We start from the raw sequence: 22,376 nt of genomic DNA, 5'->3' as shown, positions 1-22,376 counted from the left end.
TTTTTTTTTTTTTTTTTTTTTTTTTTTTTTTTTTTTTTTTTTTGGTAATCTCCACACCCAACGAGGGGCTCAAACTCTCCACCCTGATATTAAGAGTTGCATGCTCTACCAATTGAGCCAGCCAGGCACCACTAGTTCTTTATATATTTGAGATAATAGTCTTAAATCAGCTATATCTATTGCATGTATTTTCTCCAGTCTGTGGTTTACTTTCTCATTCTCTTGACATTGTCTTTTGCTGAGCAGAAATTTTTTAATTTTAATGATGTACACGGATTATGGCTTTTTTTTTTAAGATTTTATTTATTTATTTGACAGAGATCACAAATAGGCAGAGAAGCAGACAGAGAGAGGAGGAAGAAGGCTCCCTGCCGAGCAGAGAGCCCGATTCAGGGCTCCATCCCAGGACCCTGGGATCACGACCTGAGCCGAAGGCAGAGGCTTTAACCCACTGAGCCACCCAGGCACCCCACGGATTATGTTTTTGAAAGTGTATCTAGGGGATTGAGGCCTGCATCAGGCTCTCTGCTCAGTGGGGAGCCTGCTTCCCCCTCTTTCTCTGCTTGCCTCTCTGCATGCTTGTGATCTCTGTCTGTCAAATAGATAAATAAAATCTTTAAAAAAAAAAAAAAGAAAGTGTATCTAAAAAGGCATCTCCATACCAAGGTCATCTGGGTTTTTTCCTGTTTCTCTGCTTTAGCAGTAGTATTGCATGTGTTTCAACCACAATTTCATCTTTTGGAGAGGAGGAATCTGACATATGACCCTAGAAAGGCAGAAGGAAATAAAGAGAGTCCTACATCAGCAGGCACCAACTATTTTATTATAAATGATTGCTTTTTTTTTTATTAAAAAAACAGGGAACCTGAAAGGTTAATAATGTTTGATAAATATAAAATTAATAATGTTGGTTATATAAATGTTCTCCAATCAGTTTTTTTTTTTTTTAAGATTTTATTTATTTATTTGACAGACAGAGATCACAAGTAGGCGGAGAGGCAGGCAGAGAGAGAGGAGGAAACAGGCTCCCTGCTGAGCAGAGAGCCTGATGTGGGGCTCGATCCCAGGACCCTGGGATCATGACCTGAGCCAAAGTCAGAGGCTTAACCCACTGAGCCACCCAGGTGCCCTCCAGTCAGTTTTAAGAGACCTCATAGAAGACTCTCATTTAAAAGGGGAGATTTTGGAGCATCTCACTGGCTCAGTCGGTTAAGTGTCTGCCTCTTGATTTTGGCTCAGGTCATGATCTCAGGGTTGTGAGATTGATCTCTGCCTCAGGCTCTGTGCTGGACATGGAGCCTGCTTAAGATTTTCTTTCTCCCTCTCCTTCTGTATCGCCCACCCCAGCTCATGCTCTAAATAAATAAATAAATGGGGAGATTTTCATTTTTTCTAGCTTTTTTTCTGTTCCATTTGTCAGTCGTCCAAGTGGAATGAAACACCATGTTTCATAAAGCTTCAAAGAGATTATTTTGATATTATAGCTACTCCATGTAAGTTTAAAATCCTAATAACATTTTTACCCATCATTTTAGACTTTATTATAGAGTATTTAAGAATTTAGAGAAACCTTTTGAGTGGTAAATTAAAATGAAATAAAAATATTATTACTGAATCATTAATTTCAGAAGTTATCTAGTGTGTTGCCTTTGTGTCTTGGGTAGAAACTGAGATCTAAAGATATTTTAATTTTAGTGTATGGTGTGTGTGTGTGTGTGTGTGTGTGTGTCACACTTAGCATGTAGTGTGCTTTTATTAAATGTTAGTTCTTATTATAGGGGTTCTTCATTGATTACTACTACTTCTATTAATTGTGATCTTCTGCATTCCTAGGAGGTAGGTTGGCCAGTATTTTGAACTTCATTTAATCGATGAGGAGACCAAGGCAAAGAGAAGCCTTGGCACTTAATTGACAGAGCAGGTATCAGAATCTAATATGTTCTTTTTGTAAGTCCATAGGAAAAAGATGGGATTTTTTTTTTTTTTTTGGCCTTGTTGACATTACTGGAGGGCATTAGTAAAATAGGAAATAGGATTAAATATTTAAGTTAATGTCATGTTGGACCAATTCATGTTTTATATTTAGCTATGTAATTTTTGAATTTTTGGGTACAATGTCATTTAATGTAGCACAGCTCTGTTGAGGTAAAAAGTGATATTGACTATTTAACATTTTATATTCTTAATGAATTAGACTTTATTAATCTTAATCCACGATTAAACTAATCTATATCAGTACTGATCTTGTTGAATATAAATTTCTCCTTTACCTCTACCCTACCGTTACCTTTTACTCTCAAATAAGTCAAGGCATAGTAAGATTTCAGTCACTATACTGAGTTCAACTTGGCCTTATATATGAACTTTGAGATTTCTTAATAGGTATCCCAAAGTGACTTTAACTTTTCATGCAATACACCTGTCAAAGCAATTGGATCATTTATCTTTGTTTCTTGGAAGTTATACTTGGAAGTAAATCAGACCAAACCACAGTTTCTTTATCTCTCCAACACCAGAGACAATTTTGTAGTTATTAGATTCTGTTGTATGCCACTCTACTGGCTGAAATAGTTTGTAGTATATTCACTCTCAATACACTCATTTATTGGCCATAATGGCCTGTCATGACGGGTATTATTCTGGTTTTACAGGAGAGGAAGTTAAGACTGACTTATTCAAGGCTTTGGAAACTTCTAAGTTGGGAATCAGGCTTTTTGCATTGTTTTACATGATATAATGAAGATGTTAAGTTCTTTGGGCATTTTTGTTCTAAATGTTAGCAAGAACCATTATAGAGAAAGCCAGTTACCCAACAGTAAGTAAAAATTTTCATGGGGTGCCTGGGTAGCTTAATCAGTTAAGCAGCTGCCCCTTGATTTTGGTTCAGGTTATTATCTCATGGTTTGTACAATCAAGCCCCTGTGTCACACTCCACACTCAGCGAGGAGTCTGCTTGAAGATTCTCTCCCTCTGCCCTGACCCCCCCTACTTTCTCTCTCAAATAAATACATAAATCTTAAAAAAATTTTTTTTCATAATTTCCATCAGGCCATCACTAAAAGATTTTGGTCCCTTGTGTTGGATAGTAAATTTATAAGATTATGCTCCTTATGTTGCTCCCCAAATAAAAATAAAGATACGGAATTATAGAAAATATTTTATTTACTTACTTGACAGAGACAGCGAGAGAGGGAAGACAAGCAGGGGCAGTGGGAGAGGGAGAAGCAGGCTTCCCACCGAGCAGGGAGCCCGATGTGGGGCTCAATCCCAGGACCCTGGGATCGTGACCTGAGCTGAAGGCACATGCCTAACAACTGAGCCACCTGGGTGCCCCAGGTATAGAATTTTTAAAAGTAGGTAGGAGAAGTACCTTATACTTTGTACTAGAAGAAACTATGATATGTTGGCCTGGGGAAGGTCTTTCCAAATATACAAAATACTAAAGCTGTGAAAAAGAAGTTTGATTAATATAACTACATAAAAATAACCACCACAAGCAAAGTCAAGACAAATGATAAACTAGGAAAAGTATTGCTAGTCATATGACATAAGGCTAATTTGCCTTATAGATAGCTTTAACAAATCAAGAAGAAAAAGTTAATGTAAAGAGTAAAGGAAATGCATAGACATTTCATATCAAAGTAAACGCAATTTACTCAAACATGAAAAGTACTCAGTTTTACTCATAAAATATGTATATAAGATACAGAATTTCACCTGTTAGATTGGCAAAGCTAAAAAGTTTCAGCACTCATTGTGTGATACAACAGGATACGAGGAGATGACACTCTCTTGCATTGCTGGTGGGACCTAAGTCTGCATAGGCTATAGGAAGGAAGGGCGACTTGGTATTGTCTATCAGAATTACAAAAGCATGTATGCACATATTCTTTGACACAGTAATTCTGATTCCAGCAATTTAATCTGTGAATATACTTGCAAAATATTATACCTGCAAGATTATTCATGAGAGCATTGTTTGAGTAGTCTTTGGAGATTTGAACTCCCCTTGATATCTGTATTTTGGTCCTCTTTATTCTTAGTATTACTTTGTTGTCTGTCTTTTTTTTCTTAGAGGTTGGTTTATGGTCATTTCATAGTTCTGTATAAAAGATGGAATCAGCCAGGTTATTCATTTTAATCAGCAGAAATCTACTCTGGCAAATTTAAGCAGAAGAAGAATTTATTGAGAAAGAATATTGGGTAATCCAGAATTATCAGCCAGGTAGCCAGAAAACTTGGCTTGGAAAATAGCAGCTAGGATCCAAGAGCAAAGTCTGTATAATAAGAATTCTTTGAAAGTTCTTTGTGACCTGATGCATTTTTAATTGTTCTTTGTTGACCTTAGGGAGTATATATTCTGTTTATTATAGACACATACACACACACATATACATATATATATAAATATATTAGGATCAAATTTGTTAATTTTGTTCAGTTTTTCTACATTTTTACTACCTTTTGGTCTGCCTGATCTGTTTTTAATTGGGGTGTGTTAAAATTTCTTGGATTATTTTGGATTTCTTAATACCTCCTTATAATCTTAATTAGTTTTTGCTGTGGTATATGTTCATACAAGTTCATGATTATTATATCTCCTTTTTGGGTTGCCTTTCTAATCATTATGTAATTTCCCTCTTTATTCCTATTAATGCTTTTGGTTTTGCCATGTACTAGTTTTGTGGCCTTAGGCAAGTCATTATCCTCTCCTTTTCCTTATTGTAAAATGGGTTTGAGACCTACCTTATAAAGTTTCTGTGAAGATTTACTAATGAAATATATACGAAGTATTTTACATCTGATAGTTTCTCCATAAATGGATTGAAAGTACTTTTTTGCCTTAAGGGTTCTTTTTCCTTTCTCCTTCTCCTTCTCTATTAAAGTATCAGATTTTAAATACTATTTGCCTATAATTGGAAATGTGCTTAAGGGATGTGATTAAAATAGTCGTCAGGACTTTTTTTTAATAAGTGAGTGAAGGTGGTGGAATGTTTGCCTCCCACACCAAGAGTCTGACAATTCTCTTGTACTTGTAGGCCTTTAAGTTGCTGTTCCCTGCCTTTGCATTAGATCCAGTGTTTCTAAGTCTCTTCCACATTTCTCAGGTGTATTAAGTAAGAGTCTTTCAGAATAGTTGAGACAACTGAAAAAGGACAGAAGTCAACTTTTTAAGGAGCCTGCTTTTCTACAACAAATATTTATCATCCTCAGTGGGGTATAGAGTTCTTAATAAGTCCTAAAATTAATACTGTATTTTGATCACTGCATGTACATAGAATTTTATAGAAGTGTCACGTACATTTAAGGAGGCAGAAGTGTGTACTCCCCCCCCCCCCCTTTTTGATAGCATTTAGAACTTCTCTTTTATTCCTGTTCTTAATTTGGGTTTTTATCGTCTATTTATATTACTAACCTGTGTTGTGTGCCTCCTGCAGTCCTGAATATCTTGGATTTAAAAATATGTAGAGATAAGGTGAAAAAACAATGTCAGCTGAGAAAACAGAGCAGAAGGTTTAAAAATATATGGCATGTATCTATTGTAATTTGATAGTCAAGGGTTAAGAGATCTAATGCTGGAGAAAGAAGAAATTGTGATGAAGTTGTGATCCATCTTTGGAGAGCATTGAATGACAGGTTGAAGAGTTTTGACTTTATTCTCTAGGCCAATAAAAACCACAAAGGCTTTAAGGATTAAAAAAAAAAATCGGGTTCAGGTGCTTGGATGGCTCAGAGGGTTAAGCCTCTGCCTTCAGCTTGGGTCATGGTCTCTGGGTCCTGAGATGAGCCCCACATCCCGCATCAGGCTCTCTGCTCAGCAGGGACACTGCTTCCGCCTCTCTCTCTGCCTGGCTCTCTGCCTACTTGTGATCTCTCTGTGTGTTAAATAAATAAAAATCTTTAAAAAAAAATCAGGTTATATACCAAAAATATCTACAGGTTGTATGCAGGAAAATACCCTGTTGGCAATATTGGAAAAGAGATAGAAAAATACAGTGTTATGAATAAAACTGTAACTCATTTAAAATGTTACTTGGTAACATTAAATATGTTTTTTCCTTAAGGTCCTTTAACATGTGACTTTATCAGTGAGGCTCCATTCTTTATAAAATAATCTTTTTCTTTCATCCTACATTTATTTTTCTCCATAATACTTTGTCCTACCAGTTCTATTATATGCACACACTTGTTTGCTTATTGTTTGTAAGATTGTAAACTCCATGAGAGCAAGGGCTTTATTTGTTCAGTGCTTCTCCCCAGTGCTTAGAATTGTGCCTCGTTTATACCCTTTAATAAATATTCGTTAATGAGTGAATGAATATTCAAATTAAGATGACCATAATTTTTTTTTATGTGGTTTATAAGGTGGGACAGCAGCAGGTGGGGTTTTGGGTTCTTTCTTAGAAACTCCTGTTAAAAAGTGTTTTTTTTTCCCTTTCCTCCAGAGTTTATATTCAGAGCACCAATCAAATTAAGCAAGCCTGGGGAACTTCGTGAGGAATATGAAAGCCTGAGAAAGGTACAGTATATGCATGATCACACCACTCGTTTTCTTAAAGTAAATTAAAATGATGACATTAAAGAATACTTAGTGGGAGTTTTTTGAAGTTTACAATGCAGAGCTTGTCTTTCTCCATACCACCTTATACTGTAGCTATAATAGACGTAGAGTATACCTTAACTAAGAACCCCTGTTTGGCTGTCCTTTCACAGATGAAACTGTAGCTCACTTGGCCTGTCTTACACCTAACACAATAACCGACCACCAAGAGGAGTAGTCTTGGCATTTAGTTAGTTACTTACTTATTTAGAGAGAGAGAGAGAGAGAGAGAGAGAGAGAGCGCCAAGCACAGGCTACAGTGTAGGGAGGGGCAGAGGAAGAGAACTCAAGCAGACTCCCTGCTGAGCCCAGAGCCTGCCACAAGGTTGGGGGGATGGGGCTTTATGTGGGGCTCCAGTCCCACAGTCCATGAGATCATGACCTGACCTGAGCCCAAACCAAGAGTCAGATTTTTAACCCGGTGAGCAACCCAAGTGCCCCTATTCTTAGCATTTAAATCTTGGCTAAAAGCCAACGTTTAAGCTCTAATAATAATAGCTTGTATTATTTTTCCTTATCTTGCAAGGTTCCTCTAATTACATGAAACTGGTGTTCTCTTTTGTTGCCTTCACTCTGTTATATACTGCAGAAGAACTGTAACTTAGGATAGTAAGGGGGTAGTAAAATAATTTCCTAGGTAGAGAATGTTTACCGCTAGGAAAGCTTTTAGCTATGTCCCCATCATCTTATTTGCTATGTTTTCAAGCTAATTGTCTGCAAAATCACTTAGAGAATTAAGGTGTCAAAAAGGCTGGTGATAGGTATGTTTTAAGATTTGTGTCATCCTTCCCTAGGAGCACTTTCCCTGTTATCTACCTTTGTAAATGATTCTACATGTGGATATTTAATATTTTATAAAGGTAAATAATCCATTTAATCTGAATCAGACATCATCATAAAACAGGTGAGATAGTAACATTATTGTGGCATTTTACAGTGAATGAAAAAAAATGTTTAAAAAGGTTATGTTCAAGAGAAAATAGAGAACTTTGTTTAATTACCATACATTCTTTGACTTTCTTTTTTAGATGAGAGTGTCACATGTTAACTTGGGTCCTCATGCTCCTTTCATATTGGTATTGTGAGGGTTTTTTGGTTTTTAAATCACTTACAAAGCTTTTTTCTACATTGGAAGAAATTCCTTATAGGGACCACATCAAAAAAACCACAGATTTCTCTTAAATAAAATTCCAGAATCTGCAGATATTTAATTCTGATATACCTTTTTACAAACTTGGAGAATATGAAAAGCTGTCAGCTTAAAGATAAAGAGAAAACAAGGAATTGAAGGTAGAAAAATGAGATAAAACAGATTGCATAGTAAGAGTAGAGGTTTTTATAAGCTTTGGGAGAGAGAAACCTTGGGGAACTGTACTTTTACTCATTTCAAAAGGGAGGACAGAAAAATGGTTTTAAAAGCATTTTAAATGGCAGAAATGATGTTAAGTGAAGCTAGGACAATCTTATCCTATATAAACTGGATTGGGTTTGAAAAACATCCACCTGTGTCATTTGGGTTAAATAAATGACATATGTAGCTCCTTGCCCACAACTCCCAAGTTGCCGGCATCCATGGTACAACCTGGAAAATGGAAATTCAAGTCAGAAAATCAAAAGGCCCTAATATGCCATATCTATACAGTGAAATAATATTCAGCAGTAAAATAGAATGAACTATTGGTACATGCTGCCTCTTGGATGAACCTCAGAAAGATGCTAAGTGAAAAGAACCAGATACAAGGGACCACATATTCTATGATTCCATTTGTAGGAACTGTCCAGAATAGACAGATGTCATGGAGACAGACAGGAGACTAGTGGCTGGTTGAATTAGGGGGTGGGAATGGGGGTTAACAATAAAAGGGCATGAGTGATTTAATTTCAGTGGTGAAGATTTTTAAAACTGATTTCTGGTGTGTTCCACAACTTGGTAAATTTCCTAAAAAACTATACATTTGAGGTGGATAGATTATGTAACATGTAAAATGTGTCTCAGTAAAGTTGTAAAGAAGAATTAAAAAGCACTAGACATTCAGATGGAGAACTTGATAGAGAAAAGGTTTCTCGTAGAGTACGTATTTTCTAAAACAGAACAAAGTAAATATCTAGATTATTGGCTGAATATCTAGGGAAGGAAAATCCTTAAAAGTTTCTATAAGTGGGATCCCTGGGTGCCTTTGGCTCAGGTCATGATACCAGGGTCCTGGGATTGGAGCCGTACAGTAGTGCTCTGCTCAGGTCTCCCTCTTCCTCTGCCTCCTCCTCCCTACTCATGGTGTCTCTCACTCTCTCTCTCCCTGTGTCAATAAATGAATAAAATCTTTAAAAACAAGTTGCTACAAGCAAGGGATGGTGAGTGGAAATTGGTTCTACACAACTTATCATTACTATTTTGATGTATAACATGCTATTAATATACTTTTTGTTTGGTATATTTTATTTTGTTTAAGTGAGAGTAAAAACTTTTATAAGGGCTACAAAAAGTTAATAAGAAATTTTTGTTCTTCTAATTCTAGTTCTTTTAAAAGATACTTCCTTAGTAATCATAGATCCTTCTACCTGTGGGTACTGTTACACTTATTAAGGTTACTGAGTTTCTAAGTTGTATGATTCTATGAGTGGATTTATATTTCTGAATATGTTTAAAGCTTTTTTCTTGCCATATATCATAGGTAATTTTGTTTTCGTAATAAGAAAAACAACAGGGGCGCCTGGGTGGCCCAGTGGGTTAAGCCTCTGCCTGTGGCTCAGGTCATGATCTCAGGGTCCTGTGATCGAGCCCCACATCGGGCTCTCTGCTCAGCAGGGGGCCTGCTTCCCCCTCTATCTCTGCCTGCTCCTCTGCCTACTTGTGATCTCTCTCTCTGTCAAATAAATAAATAAAATCTTAAAAAAATTAAAAAAAAAAACAATGGAGGAATATGTAGAGCAAAATGTGAAAGTTCCTCATTTCCTTATTTCTCATTCTCTTCATGGTTAACGAGTATCAGCAGTTTAGTGTATTATCTTAGGTCCTTTATATACTTACACACACACACACACACACACACACACACACACTTTAGTCTTTTTCAGTATTAATGAGATCATGATGTATATTGATTTATACATTAGATATTTTTTGTGTTCTGTGTGCCAGGCACTGAGGATATAGTGCTGAAGAAGACACCCAAGGTCCTTGCCCAGGGAGATTCCATTCTAGTGCAGAAGACAGTAAATAAGCAAACAAATAATTACTATATATTAATAAGGTAGGATCAGATAGGATCAGAAGAGTTATGGGAGAATGGAGAGGAAACGTGAGGAGACAAAAAAGACTGTTTTAAATAGAGTAATGAGGAAGGTCTCTCAGAGAAGGCAACGTTTGAGTTGCTGCCTAGAAGAAATGAGGTAGCAAACCAAGTAAAAGTATGAGGAAAGAGGATTTTAGGCAAAGGAGCAGCAAATGTAAAGATCCTGAGACAGAAACAAGTTTGGCTTGTTCAAGGAACAGTGTGGGTGTGCAAGTGGTGGGCAGGGTGGTATGGGGATTTGGTAGGAGATGAGTTGGGAGAAATAGAAGGGCCAGATCAAAGAAGGCCTAGTTGACCTTTTAAGGAACCTAAATTTATTTTAAGTGTGATGTGAAACCAGTAATATGATCCAACTCATACTTTTAAAGGTCTCTGGTTGTGCTGTAGGGAATAAACAGTAATGCGCCTGGGAGTTAGGAAATGTATTTACTGTGAATAGTAGAGACCCAAAAATAACGACCCAAGCAAATTAGGAGTTTTATTTTTCTCAATTAACAAAAACCAGATGTAGGCAGCCCAGAGCTGATATAGCAGCTTCCTGACATCAGGAAGTCAGGTTCCTTTTGTCTTTCTGTTTAGACATCTTCAAGTGTATTGTTTCCTTGTACTGTGGGATGGCTGATCTCTAGAATCACATCTAGACAGAAGGTAGGGGAAGAAAGGTACATGTCAGCTGAATTTTTTTTTAATTAAAAAATACTTTCTTAATCTTTATTTATTTTTTAAGATCTTATTTATTTGTCAGAAAGAGAGAGAGCACAAGCAGGGAAAGCAGCAGGCAGAGGCAGAGGGAGAAGTAGGCTCCCAAATGAGCAAGGAGCCTAATGTGGGACTCAGTCCCAGGACCCTGGGATCATGATCTGAGCCGAAGGCAGATGCCTAACCGACTGAGGCACCTGATGTCCCTGAGTTTTTATTTTTTTTATATTTTATTTTTTTTCCTGGTTTCCTTTTTTTTAAAGAGTTTTCTCCAAAACCCAACTAAGTGACTTCATGTGTGCTTCCTAGTCCAGTGTCATAGACTGTTGCTAGCTGCCAGGGAGTCTGGGAGGCAGTGTTTTAGCTGCGTACATTAACTTCCCACGTAAAATCTGGGTTCTCTTGGAAAGGAAGTAAAGAATAGATAATGGATTAGGTAGCTAGCAGTCTGTGACTCATGGGACAAGAATGGAAATAAGGCCAATTAGGGCACTTTTGGATTCAGCAGTGTGTTGGGTTTAAGCAGAGTTAGGGTTTTGCTTAGAAGATGATGGAAGGAGAGATGCAATGGATAGGAAAGTGTATACAAGGAGCTTGTTTCGTTTTGGACCATGGTTTTTGAGGAGGTTATTTAAGGAGGGAATTGAGATGACTACGTGATGGACAGTGGTAGCGCAGTAGGGTCAATGGATCGAGGTTTTGATGGCGATAGAGAGTTGTAAAAATAGGGTCACTAGCATACCAGTCAAGCTGGAAAGCTAGGAAGTTGGTGGTCTAAATGTGAGAGTCTCAAAACTGAGACTGGGAGGTAGTTTAGTTACTAGACAGGAGAATGTTCAGAGTATGATCAGAGAGTAGACACTGAAGTAGGATGGAAGAAAAGACTTACTTAGGAGGAAGTAAAGGAACTGAGAGTATACTAAGGCTGAATTCTTTAGGAATGATCATTGGAGTAGTTGGAGAGAAACGTAGGTGCTAAGTTTTTCTGTGAATAAGGGGAATTGACAAAGATTGGTGGGTGTCTACCACAAAGGGGTTGTGGGTGTTACAGTCTGATGGTAAATATTTCAGAGAAGCTAGGTTTTTTGAGGAATAGTATGATCTTTTCTGTAACTTGCTCTTTTTTCCACTATAATGTGTGTTTTTTAAAATATTTATTTATTTATTTGGCAGACAGAGATCACAAGTAGGCAGAGAGGCAGGCAGAGAGAGGAAGGGAAGCAGGCTCTCTGCTTCTCTTTTTAAACAATTTTTTATTTTTCATTAACATATAATGTTAATTATATGTTATATGTAATAATAATGTAATAATACATATAATGTATTATTAACTCCAGGGGTACAGGTCAAAATTTCTTTTTCCACAGAAGTAGAGACATGAGAAAAATCATTACAGCTAAAAATGCTGGTGAGGTGGTAGAAATATCCTTTCACAAAGTGCTATGTTAGAATAGCACTTGAGAAGGCAAGATTCCTTAAGTCCCAGGATTTAACAAACTTAATGATTAGCTCCGTAGCATAAGGGGAAGATAGGGATTCTCAAGTCTTTAAGCTTTTATTATTTTTTTAAAAAAAGATTTTATTTATTTATTTGACAGAGAGAGAGAGATCACAAGTAGGCAGAGAGGCGGGCAGGGAGAGAGGAGCAAGCAGGTTCCATGCTGAGCAGAGAGCCCACTGGGGGGCTTGATCCCAGGACCCTGAGCCAAAGGCAGAGGCTTTAACCCACTGAGGTACCCCAATATATGTTTTTTTGTGGGAGGAATGCTTTCATATAGACATTTTTTTATCCTGAACGGTATTTCATAGTATGGATAAGGTATAATTCTCTTAACTATTCTGTTCGTTAGTCATTTAAATTCTTTCCAATTTGTCTCATTTTTTTTTTTAAAGATTTTATTTATTTATTTGACAGAGATCACAAGTAGGCAGAGAGGCAGGCAGAGAGAGAGGAGCAAGCAGGCTCCCTGCTGAGCAGAGAGCCCTATGTGGGGCTAGATCCCAGAACACTGGGATCATGACCTGAGCCCAAAGCAGAGGCTTTAACCCACTGAGCCACCCAGGCGTCCCCAATTTCTCCCAGTTTTAAAGAGATGTTATGCTGAATACACATGAACATATGTAAGCTAGTACTTCTTTAGTTTAGATTCCTAGAAGTGAAAGTTCCAGGGCAAATGGGATGTGCAGTTTGTATTCTGGTGGATATTAACAAATTGCCTTTTATTTTTTTAATTAAGATTTTATTTATTAGATACAAATCAAAACCACAATGAGATACCACCTCACACCAGTCAGAATGGCTAAAATTAACAAGTCAGGAAATGACAGATGCTGGCGAGGATGCGGAGAAAGGGGAACCCTCCTACACTGTTGGTGGGAATGCAAGCTGGTGCAACCACTCTGGAAAACAGCATGGAGGTTCCTCAAAAAGTTGAAAATAGAGCTACCCTCTGACCCAGCAATTGCACTGCTGGGTATTTACCCTAAAGATACAAACGTAGTGATCCTAAGGGGCACATGCACCTGAATGTTTATAGCAGCAATGTCCACAATAGCCAAACTATGGAAAGAACCTGGATGTCCATCAACAGATGAATGGATAAAGAAGATGAGGTATACATATATATATATATATATATATACACATACACACACACACACACACACACACACACACACAATGGAATACTATGCAGCCATCAAAAGAAATGAAATCTTGCCATTTGCGACGACGTGGATGGAACTAGCGGGTATTATGCTTAGCGAAATAAGTCAATCGGAGAAAGACAACTATCATAGATCTCCCTGATATGAGGAAGTGGAGATGCAACGTGGGGGGCTTGGGGGGTTGGAAAAGAATAAATGAAACAAGATGGGACCGGGAGGGAGACAAACCGTAAGAGACTCTTAATCTCACAAAACAAACTGAGGGTTGCTGGGGGGATGGGGGTCCAGAGAGGGTGGTGGGGTTATGGACATTGGGGAGGGTATGTGCTATGGTGAGTGCTGTGAAGTGTGTAAACCTGGCGACTCACAGACCTGTACCCCTGGGGCTAATAATACATTTTATGTTTATAAAAAAATTAAAAAATGTTTAAAAAAGATTTTATTTATTAGAGAGCTAGCACAAGTCGGGGGAGGAGGGGCAGAGGGAGAGGGAGAAGCAGACTCCCCACTGAGCTGGGAGTCTGACATTCAGCTCTTGATCCCAGGACCCTGGGAAGCTGCTCAACCAACTGAGCCACCCAAGGGCTCCAACAAATTGCCTTTTATTTATTTATTTATTTATTTAAAGATTTTATTTATTTGACAGAGTGAGATCACAAGTAGGCAGAGAGGCAAGCAGAGAGAGAGGTGGAAGCAGGCTCCCCGAGGAGCAGAGAGCCCGATGCAGGGCTCTATCCCAGGACCCTGGGATCATGACCTGAGCCGAAGGTGGAGGATTAACCCACTCAGCCACCCACGCGCCCCTAACAAATTGCCTTTTAGAAAGATGTTTTTTCAACTAATGCTCTCACTATCAGTAAAAGAGATTCCCCTTTCTTTAAATCTTTGCCAAACTTTTACCATTTTTTAAAAAATGTTATTTATTTATTTGACAGAGATCACAAGTCGGCAGAGAGACAGGCAGAGAGAGAGAGAGAGAGAGAGAGCAAAGGAAGCAGGCTCCCTGCTGAGCAGAGACCACCCCCGATGTGGGACTCGATCCCAGGACCCTAGGATCATGACCTGAGCCGAAGGCAGAGGCTTTAACCCACTGAGCCACCCAGGCACCCCACTTGTATCATTATTTTTAATATTTTGTTAATCTGCTAGATAAAAATGATATCTCATTGTTTTAATTTACATTTTCCTGATTACTAGCTAGGAGGAGCATTGTATATTTGCTAGACATTTAGACGTTTTCTGCACATCACTTGTTCACAGACTTTGAATGTGAAAACCAGTTCTATCCTTTGAGCATTTGTAAACTTGACTACTAATGTCATGCTTCCCCCCGACCCCGTGCTTTTATAGATGTTTTATATTGAAAAAAGTTCCTGGCTTCTTTTTTTCCCTGACATTTCTTGGGGTTTTTAAGTGGAAAGAGAAAATTAACATGTGCTCAGTCCTCTATCTTGTTACAATGCTTAAGGAAATAGTTTTTTTTTTTTTTTGAAATAGTTTTGTTTATTCATTCTTGAATATGTATGTGTATGTACATGTGTATATATAGGTGTGTGTTTTGTGTGTGTGTATATATACTTGTTATATTCTTGTCTATAATGTTGAAATCAAAAAATAAATTTTAGCAAGAAATTTCAATATTGATATCTTCATGTTTCTATTGTATGTGAGACTGTTAGTCATTTTTGTCTTTTGAAATAATTGATTCCTCTCTGTAAGTTCTATTTATTGGTTGGATTAAGCTTATTTTTACACCATTATTTCTTCTGTCCATATAGTTTGTTAGATGCTTAATTTTGACCACATGTTTAAATAGTTGCTTTATGTCAGAGTTAGGAAACCTATAATCCACATGCTCTTGTTTGTCTTCTTTGAATCATTGGACTCTGAAAGATTGAAAGTAGGGGGAAAAAACAGCCTCTGCTTCTAGACTGCTTATCTCCCTGGTTTCTGTAGTGGGAAAGATGAACTGCTCTCGATAATTCTGTGGGTCACATGAGTGGTTTAGGCTTTCTCTGAATTGGTTTACTGACCTATCCATTTTCTTTTTTCTCCCTCCCTACTGGTTTCATTTTTGAGGAGTATTTTCTTCCCATTGCTGGCTGAATTATTCAAGTAGTAAGTATGCAGTTCTTAGTCCTCAGCCTGAGCACAGGGTAATCAGATATGGTCAATGGGTTACCGAAGTGAATACTGTCTCTATAAGGCAGATCCTAACTTTTGTGCAGGAATTTTTTAAAGGTAAGTAAACTTGTAGAACCTAATTGATTTTGAAACTATGTATCTTTAAAGTCTCTTTTATTATTTTTATGCCATGAACTTAAAATATAATGCACTCTATTAAAACTAGCACATTTCATGGGCTCCTGGGTGGCTCAGTAGGTTAAGCATCTACCTTTCCCTCAGGTCATAATCCCAGAGTCCTGATCAGGCTTCCCGCTCATTGAGGAGCCTGGTTCTCCCTCTGCCCCTCCCCCTGCCCATGCTCTCTGTCTCTCTTTTTCCTCTCTCTAGAACATTGCACTTAAGTCTATTTGGCTATTCAGTGCATCATGAGCTGAATGTTGAGCTGGCCTTCGGCACCCCCCCCTTTTAAAAACTCCATTTATTTTATTTTATTTTATTTTATTTTAAGATTTTATTTATTTGTCAGGGACAGAGGAAGAGAGAGCAAGCGAGCACAGGCAGACAGAGAGGCAGGCAGAGGCAGAGGGAGAAGCAGGCTCCCTGCCAAGCAAGGAGCCCGATGTGGGACTCTATCCCAGGACGCCAGGATCATGACCTGAGCCGAAGGCAGCCGCTTAACCAACTGAGCCACCCAGGCGTCCCTAAAACTCCATTTATTTTAAAAGGAGCTTGTATTTACCTAGAAAGTTTAAAATATGTTCTGGCGTACTGTCGAAGCAGCAGAATGCTCGTTTAAATTTTTCTTTCCTATTAGATTGTAAAATCTTTCAAGGTGGATCTGTTTTGTCTAGTCTCTTTAACTCTCCACTGCATGTAAGATACAGTCATCCCACTGATCCGTGGGGCATAGGGTCCATGACTCCCAGTGGGTGCCCAAAACTGGATGGTACCAAATGCTGTATATAGTGTGGTTTTCCCTGCATATACATATTATGATAAAGCTTAACTTATAAATTAGGCATAGTAAAGTGGTTAACAATGATAACTAATAATAAAATAGTTATTATAACAATATATTGTAATAAAAGTTCTGTGAACGTGGTCTCTCCCTCTCTCTCTCAAAATATCTTCATGTACTGCATTTACCCTTCTCCTGATAATGTAGGTGATGAAATACCTGTGTGACGAGATGAAGTGAAGTGAGTAGGCACTGACTGTGAGGTAGAGTTAGGCTGCTGTTGACCTGATGATATGTCAGAAGGAGGATCGTTTGCTTCCAGACCATGGTTGACTGAAACTGCCGGCAGTGAAATCATGGGTGGGAAGGCAGTGGGAGCGGTTTACTGTAGGATCTGGCACAGAGGTATTCACTGAACGATGATTGAATCCATTGGTCAATCATCTAGTTTCAAAGCTCCTTCTTTTAAGATAGATGGCTTGTGTAGGGATGTAGAGCTGGCTCACAATAGAACTAGATATGTTTTAAGATTTCTAGAGTTCTTTTTGCTCAATATTTGTTATTTTTTTCTTATTCCTCTGAAATGTTATTGTGTAATCTTTGAGGAAGTGCCTGCTTTTGGCAGGTGCTGATGTGCCTATTTCTAGAACCAGAAAATAGATACAGTATCTCATAGTACATCTTTAAGGGAAGGTAAGCTAGGTGGTATTAAGAAGGAAAAGCTCAAAACAATAAATTGTAATTTTGACTGCCTGAGGGAAGAACAGCCGTTGCTGAAAAATCTAAAAATGTTAAACCTGGTTGTTTTCTTTTTTTCTTTTCTTTTTTTTTTTTTTTGCTATTTGCAACTATTCAGACCAAGATCAGGAGCAACTTTATCATGTAATAACTTTTCAAAGAAAATAACATTCAGGAAATTCAAAGCCTGATCAAATGTAATTATACTACAGGCTATTCAAGTGATTTCTGTGATGTGCTATCTTTCCTTGTCTCTTTGATTTGTGAGAGGAGAGGATCAGTAATTTTAAGATTGTTGTATTAGTATAATAGTTTCTATAAAGTCATTTCAATACCACCTATGAAAGCCAAACTAGGGAATTTTGTAGAGCAGTTGCAACTCTTGTTTACAAAACTCTTACAAAATAAAAAACATTTTATTTTGTAAAAATATCTGATGAATGAAGATTTTAATAAATTAAATTTTTTTCCCTGCTTATAAAAGTAAACAGAATTATAAAAAGGGAAGAAGTTCAGGTAATGAAAAGATTTAAAGAAGAAAGGAAAAATTATCAGTAATCTTGCCACCTTTAATAACTACATTTAAATGTTTATCATAAAGCCCAAGACTTTTCACAAAATAGATTTGGAATCATACGATATAAGCCATTTTCTTAAAGTAGTTTTACTCATTTATTTTTGCGTGAGAGAGAGAGAGAGAGAGAGAGAGAGAATGAGCAGGGGGAGGGGCAGAGGGAGAAGCAGACTCCCTGTTGAGCAGGGAGACTGTGTGGGACTCGATCCCAGGACTCTGGGATCATGACCTGAGCCAAAGGCAGATGCTTAACCAGCTGAGCAATCCAGGCAACCTGTACAAGTCATTTTTACTGATATTTTTATTCTGCATATCATGTGAAACTTTCCATATCAATAAATTTAGAAACATGCCAACATTTTTATGATTATATAGAATAACAGAAAATATTACCGTAATATATCACATATATACTGACATTTTCCTCAAAGCCAAAAACCATTCAAGAATGAGAAATAAGGGGCGCCTGGGTGGCTCAGTGGGTTAAGCCTCTGCCTTCAGCTCAGGTCATGATCCCAGGGTCCTGGGATCGAGCCCCGCATCAGGCTCTCTGCTCAGTGGGGAGCCTGCTTCCTCCTCTCTCTGCCTGCCTCTCTGCCTACTTGTGATCTCTGTCTGTCAAATAAATAAATAAAATCTTAAAAAAAAAAAAAGAATGAGAAATAACTTTTAAAAATATTTCAAAAAGATTCCACAAGATAATTTTAAAAATTTCTTCATCTCTAGCCAGATTTGTGTGAAAATTCACAAGTAATCTGCTTTCAGTGGAATTGCAAGCATTGTTATATTTTTCTGGATACAAATGAGAGTTTAAAATCTCCTTTGCTGCTGCTTACATCTAAGACTCAACATTTCTGTTTATCTTAAACTGAAAAAAAATGCATGTATTCTACAGGTCACAATACAGATGCAGTGTGGATAATTTATACTACGCCGAGCGACATTATATTAAAATGAGTAAGAGCCAACTGTCCAAGTTCAGATACTGGCTCTGCATGTGAATTTGGGCAGGTTAGTTTGTCTCTCTGTGTCTTAGTTCTTCAGCTGTAAAATGTACACCATAGTACTTAGCTTACAGGGTTATTGTGAAATAGTGCCTGGCACGTAGTAATCCATATATAAGGATTATCATTATTCTTCAAAATTTGGAATTCTGAAATATCTATCACAAGTAACCTCCTCCATTGCTACCATTTGTTCATTTGAGTAAGCAGTAACTGACCATGGAAAAGTCATAGTTGGAGGCTGGAAAGTTAGTGGTATGAATCAAATGAATTCAAATTTTCTTGAACTTTGGACAGTTGAAGAAGTCTGTCTTTGCCTTTTCATAATTGATTTCTTAGTGACCTTTCTTTCTACTTCTCATATGTGAGTTCCCTGTCATTCATTCAGCCTTTTAGCTTGGCAACTAAACATCTGCCTTCTACAGTATCTGCTGGCTGAATTTATATGTAAACTTGAATGCCTGCAGTTACTTATATGCATTTCTGCATAATGCATGTAATTTAAAACCTATTCGGAGTAATTTTAAATACCTTATCACATAAAGGAGAAAATCTGTAAAATGTTATCTAGGCATAAATATTTATAGGTGCTTAATTCTAAACATAACATTTAAATTGAAAGGTATTTGAGAATTTAAAGTGAAGGGAGCATAGTGTCATCCTTATGATACCTTTAAAATTAGGTAAGAATCATAAGAGCAAGTCAGTTGCTTTGGTGCTATTTATGTGATTGCTCAAGTAGAAATCAAGGCTTTAGCCTTGTATGCAAGAGATCATTTGTTATGATACAGGATGCTTTGAAACGGAAACTGTGCATAGTTCTAGTTTACCCCAAATGCTTTTTTTTTGGTGGCAGCATCAGCAATAATCACCAGTTAGATCCTATAGAAGTGGTAACTATTAGTATCAAATGAGACTCTAGGAACCAGATGGAAGATGTAAAGCATTGACTGCTCTAGATACCAAAGCAAATTAAAATGTTCTGATACTAATTTGATTAACAGGTTCATTATGCTTGAAGTGATGGTTCTGAAGCAGTGGTACTATACTACTTTATCAGCTGATATTCCTTTCATAACCTCCCTAAGAATTTAAAATATTTTCAATACTTTCGATTAAAGAATAAGCCCTAGACATCAACAAAAATGTATTTGACCCATTTATTGAGATGGTGATACTTAGTGGGTACAACCTTATGGGCTGTAAGTGTATGATCTGTAAGATTGTTAATCTTTTTGTTGAAAATTAACTTAAAGATTCCCATTACCACCTTTGTGGATATCTTAGGGGTCTAGGATCCCAGTTTGAGACCCTTTGGCCCGGAGATAACTAGAAAATGTAGGAAATGAGTTACATGTGTGTAACTCTTACAATTTACTCTTTTCTTATATCATCATCTTCATTTATAGGAAAAATTTGTTATCACTTGTTGGTAGGAGGCAGATAAATGAAACACTGTGAAGCTTTATGGTCCTACAGTTGTCACAAACTATTTCTGTAGTCTGTCATTGGGCCCTGGACCATTATACTAATTCAGATAAGAAAATGAGGAAATTACGGATGAATGAGCCCCTTGTCTTTGAAGGGTCGGGCAGCCCTCCTCCCACCAGCTCTCTGTTTGCCCCGCAGGTTGGTTGGTTACCTTTTGTTGTGCAATTGAGAGAAGCTTCCCCAAAGCATGGGGACTAACTAATTGGTCACCACAGCAGTACAATTTGTATCACAGAGAGTATTTGTTGGAAGGACCTTTTCAAAATTGTTTGGTCCAACCTCACTATTCACTTCAATTGCATTCTACAAGAATGTAAGCCCAGTGCGAACCACTTTGTCATTGTTGATCAGGGCTATATCCTCAGCACTAAAAATATGCCTGACACATAGCCTCTAGTACTGTGTAATTATTTGTGTAACTGAACTTCCTGAACACAGATACTAGTCTAGAACTCAAGCAGGAGAGAGGAAATCAAGAATCAATAGGACATGGGGTGCCTGGGTGGCTCAGTGGGTTAAATCCTCTGCCTTCAGCTCAGGTCATGATCCCAGGATCCTGAGATCGAGCCCCGCATCAGGCTCTCTGCTCAGCAGGGAGCCTGCTTCCTCCTCTCTTTCTGCCTTGTGATCTGTCAAATAGATAAATTAAAAAAAAAAATCTTAAAAAGAAAAAAAATCAATAGGACAGAATTCCATGCTCCCCTTCAAAAGAAGCTTATAGTGTCTGGGGGCCAAGAGATTTGAAAACAAGTAACTAGATGCAGGTAATTTATTTTAAAAATCCACGATAGAAGTACTTTCTGGATGTTATGAAAGAGACTTGAAAATATTTCATATGAAATAGTGTGGTATATATATCTGTTTTATTTTAATCTCTAAGGCTAGTTAACATTCGAAGTACTCCTAGATAATACACGCTTTGGAGTAGTTATGTAGCCCTCGAAAGACTATGATCAGAACCTTCACTTCATAGGCTCTGATAAGCCCTTCTATTATTTCTATAATCATCTAGTGCCTGAGGTTTGTTAACTAGCATAAATCATAGAAATGATTTCAAAATTTCAAATTTTTGTAATATTCAAACAAATATAAAAGTGGAGAGAACAATAAAATGAATGCCTGGATATTGATTAGCCGGATTCTACAATTTTGAAGATAAAAAATTTTTCATGGTGAAACGAGTATTAGCTGTTCAAGACAGATGAATTAGCTACAAATACTGCACAGGCATTTCTGACCTCGCTTGAGTAGGATTTAAGAATCCAGTGAGCTCAGTAGCCTGTTCTATCTCTGGAACGTTGCCCTGTGGCTAGGAATTTTGTTTGGCTTTGTGTTTAGCTGTTAGTGGAAAATTCACTTACCTGGTTCTGACCAGGAGATTAGTTGAATCCTGCTTCTAAAATATTGCCTAGAGTGAACCTGTCATGCAAGATATTTATTGTAGTATCTAAGAGGATAGAAAGCTAGCTGGAACTTGATACTTACAGAATAGGTTATATGCCATTTAACTTTTTTTTTTTTTTAAAGATTTTGTTTATTTGACAGACAGAAATCACAAGTAGAGAGAGAGAGAGAGGCAGGGAAGCAGGCTCCCTGCTGAGCGGACAGCCCGATGCGGATCTCGATCCCAGAACCCTGGAATCATGACCTGAGCCGAAGGCAGAGGCTTTAACCCACTGAACCACCCAGGCACCCCAACACTTAACATTTTTAAGTGCTATTAAATATATATAACATAAAATTTGCCGTTTTAGCCATTTTAAATTGTATAGTTCAGTGTCCTTAAGTACATTCACAGTGTTGTGCAGTTGTCACTGCTGTCTTTTTTTCATCACTCCAAACAGAAACCCTGTACCCATTAATCAATATCTCCCCATTTCTCCATCCCCCTAGCCCCTGGTAACCTCTAACCTAACTTCCTATTTCTACAGATTTGCCTATTCTAGGTATATTAATGGAATCATACGGTATTTGCTCTTTTGGTCTACTTATTCCACATAGCATAATGTTTTGGAGGTTTGTCTACACTATTGCATGTCTTAGTGTTTCATTTCTTCTTGTGGCTGAATAACATACCATTGTATGGACAGATCACATCTTGTTTCATCTCTTGAACACTTGGGTTGTTCCCACTTTTCGGCAGTTGTGATTAACGCTGCAATACACCCTGGTGTACCAGTATTTGTTTTGAGTTTTGGTTTTCAGGTTTTTTGGGTATATACCT

At 37.6% G+C, this 22,376-nt stretch overlaps 1 protein-coding gene across 1 annotated transcript in view; it reads left to right on the top strand.

The window, feature by feature from the left end:
- RNF169 (ring finger protein 169) overlaps positions 1–22,376 on the top strand; it is an 80,652-nt gene that overhangs the window by 25,853 nt on the left and 32,423 nt on the right. Inside the window, exon 2 of the mRNA XM_032853077.1 lies at positions 6,447–6,520. Coding sequence (XP_032708968.1) covers positions 6,447–6,520 — 74 coding nt within the window. The remainder of the gene's footprint in view (positions 1–6,446; positions 6,521–22,376) is intronic.

Source organism: Lontra canadensis, unplaced genomic scaffold (assembly GCF_010015895.1).
Source record: "Lontra canadensis isolate GAN:19392208 unplaced genomic scaffold, GSC_riverotter_1.0 scaffold7, whole genome shotgun sequence".
NCBI classification, from domain to species: Eukaryota; Metazoa; Chordata; class Mammalia; order Carnivora; family Mustelidae; genus Lontra; species Lontra canadensis.
Note: the sequence above shows the minus strand (reverse complement) of the source record. Positions and strands in the feature narration are given on the sequence as shown.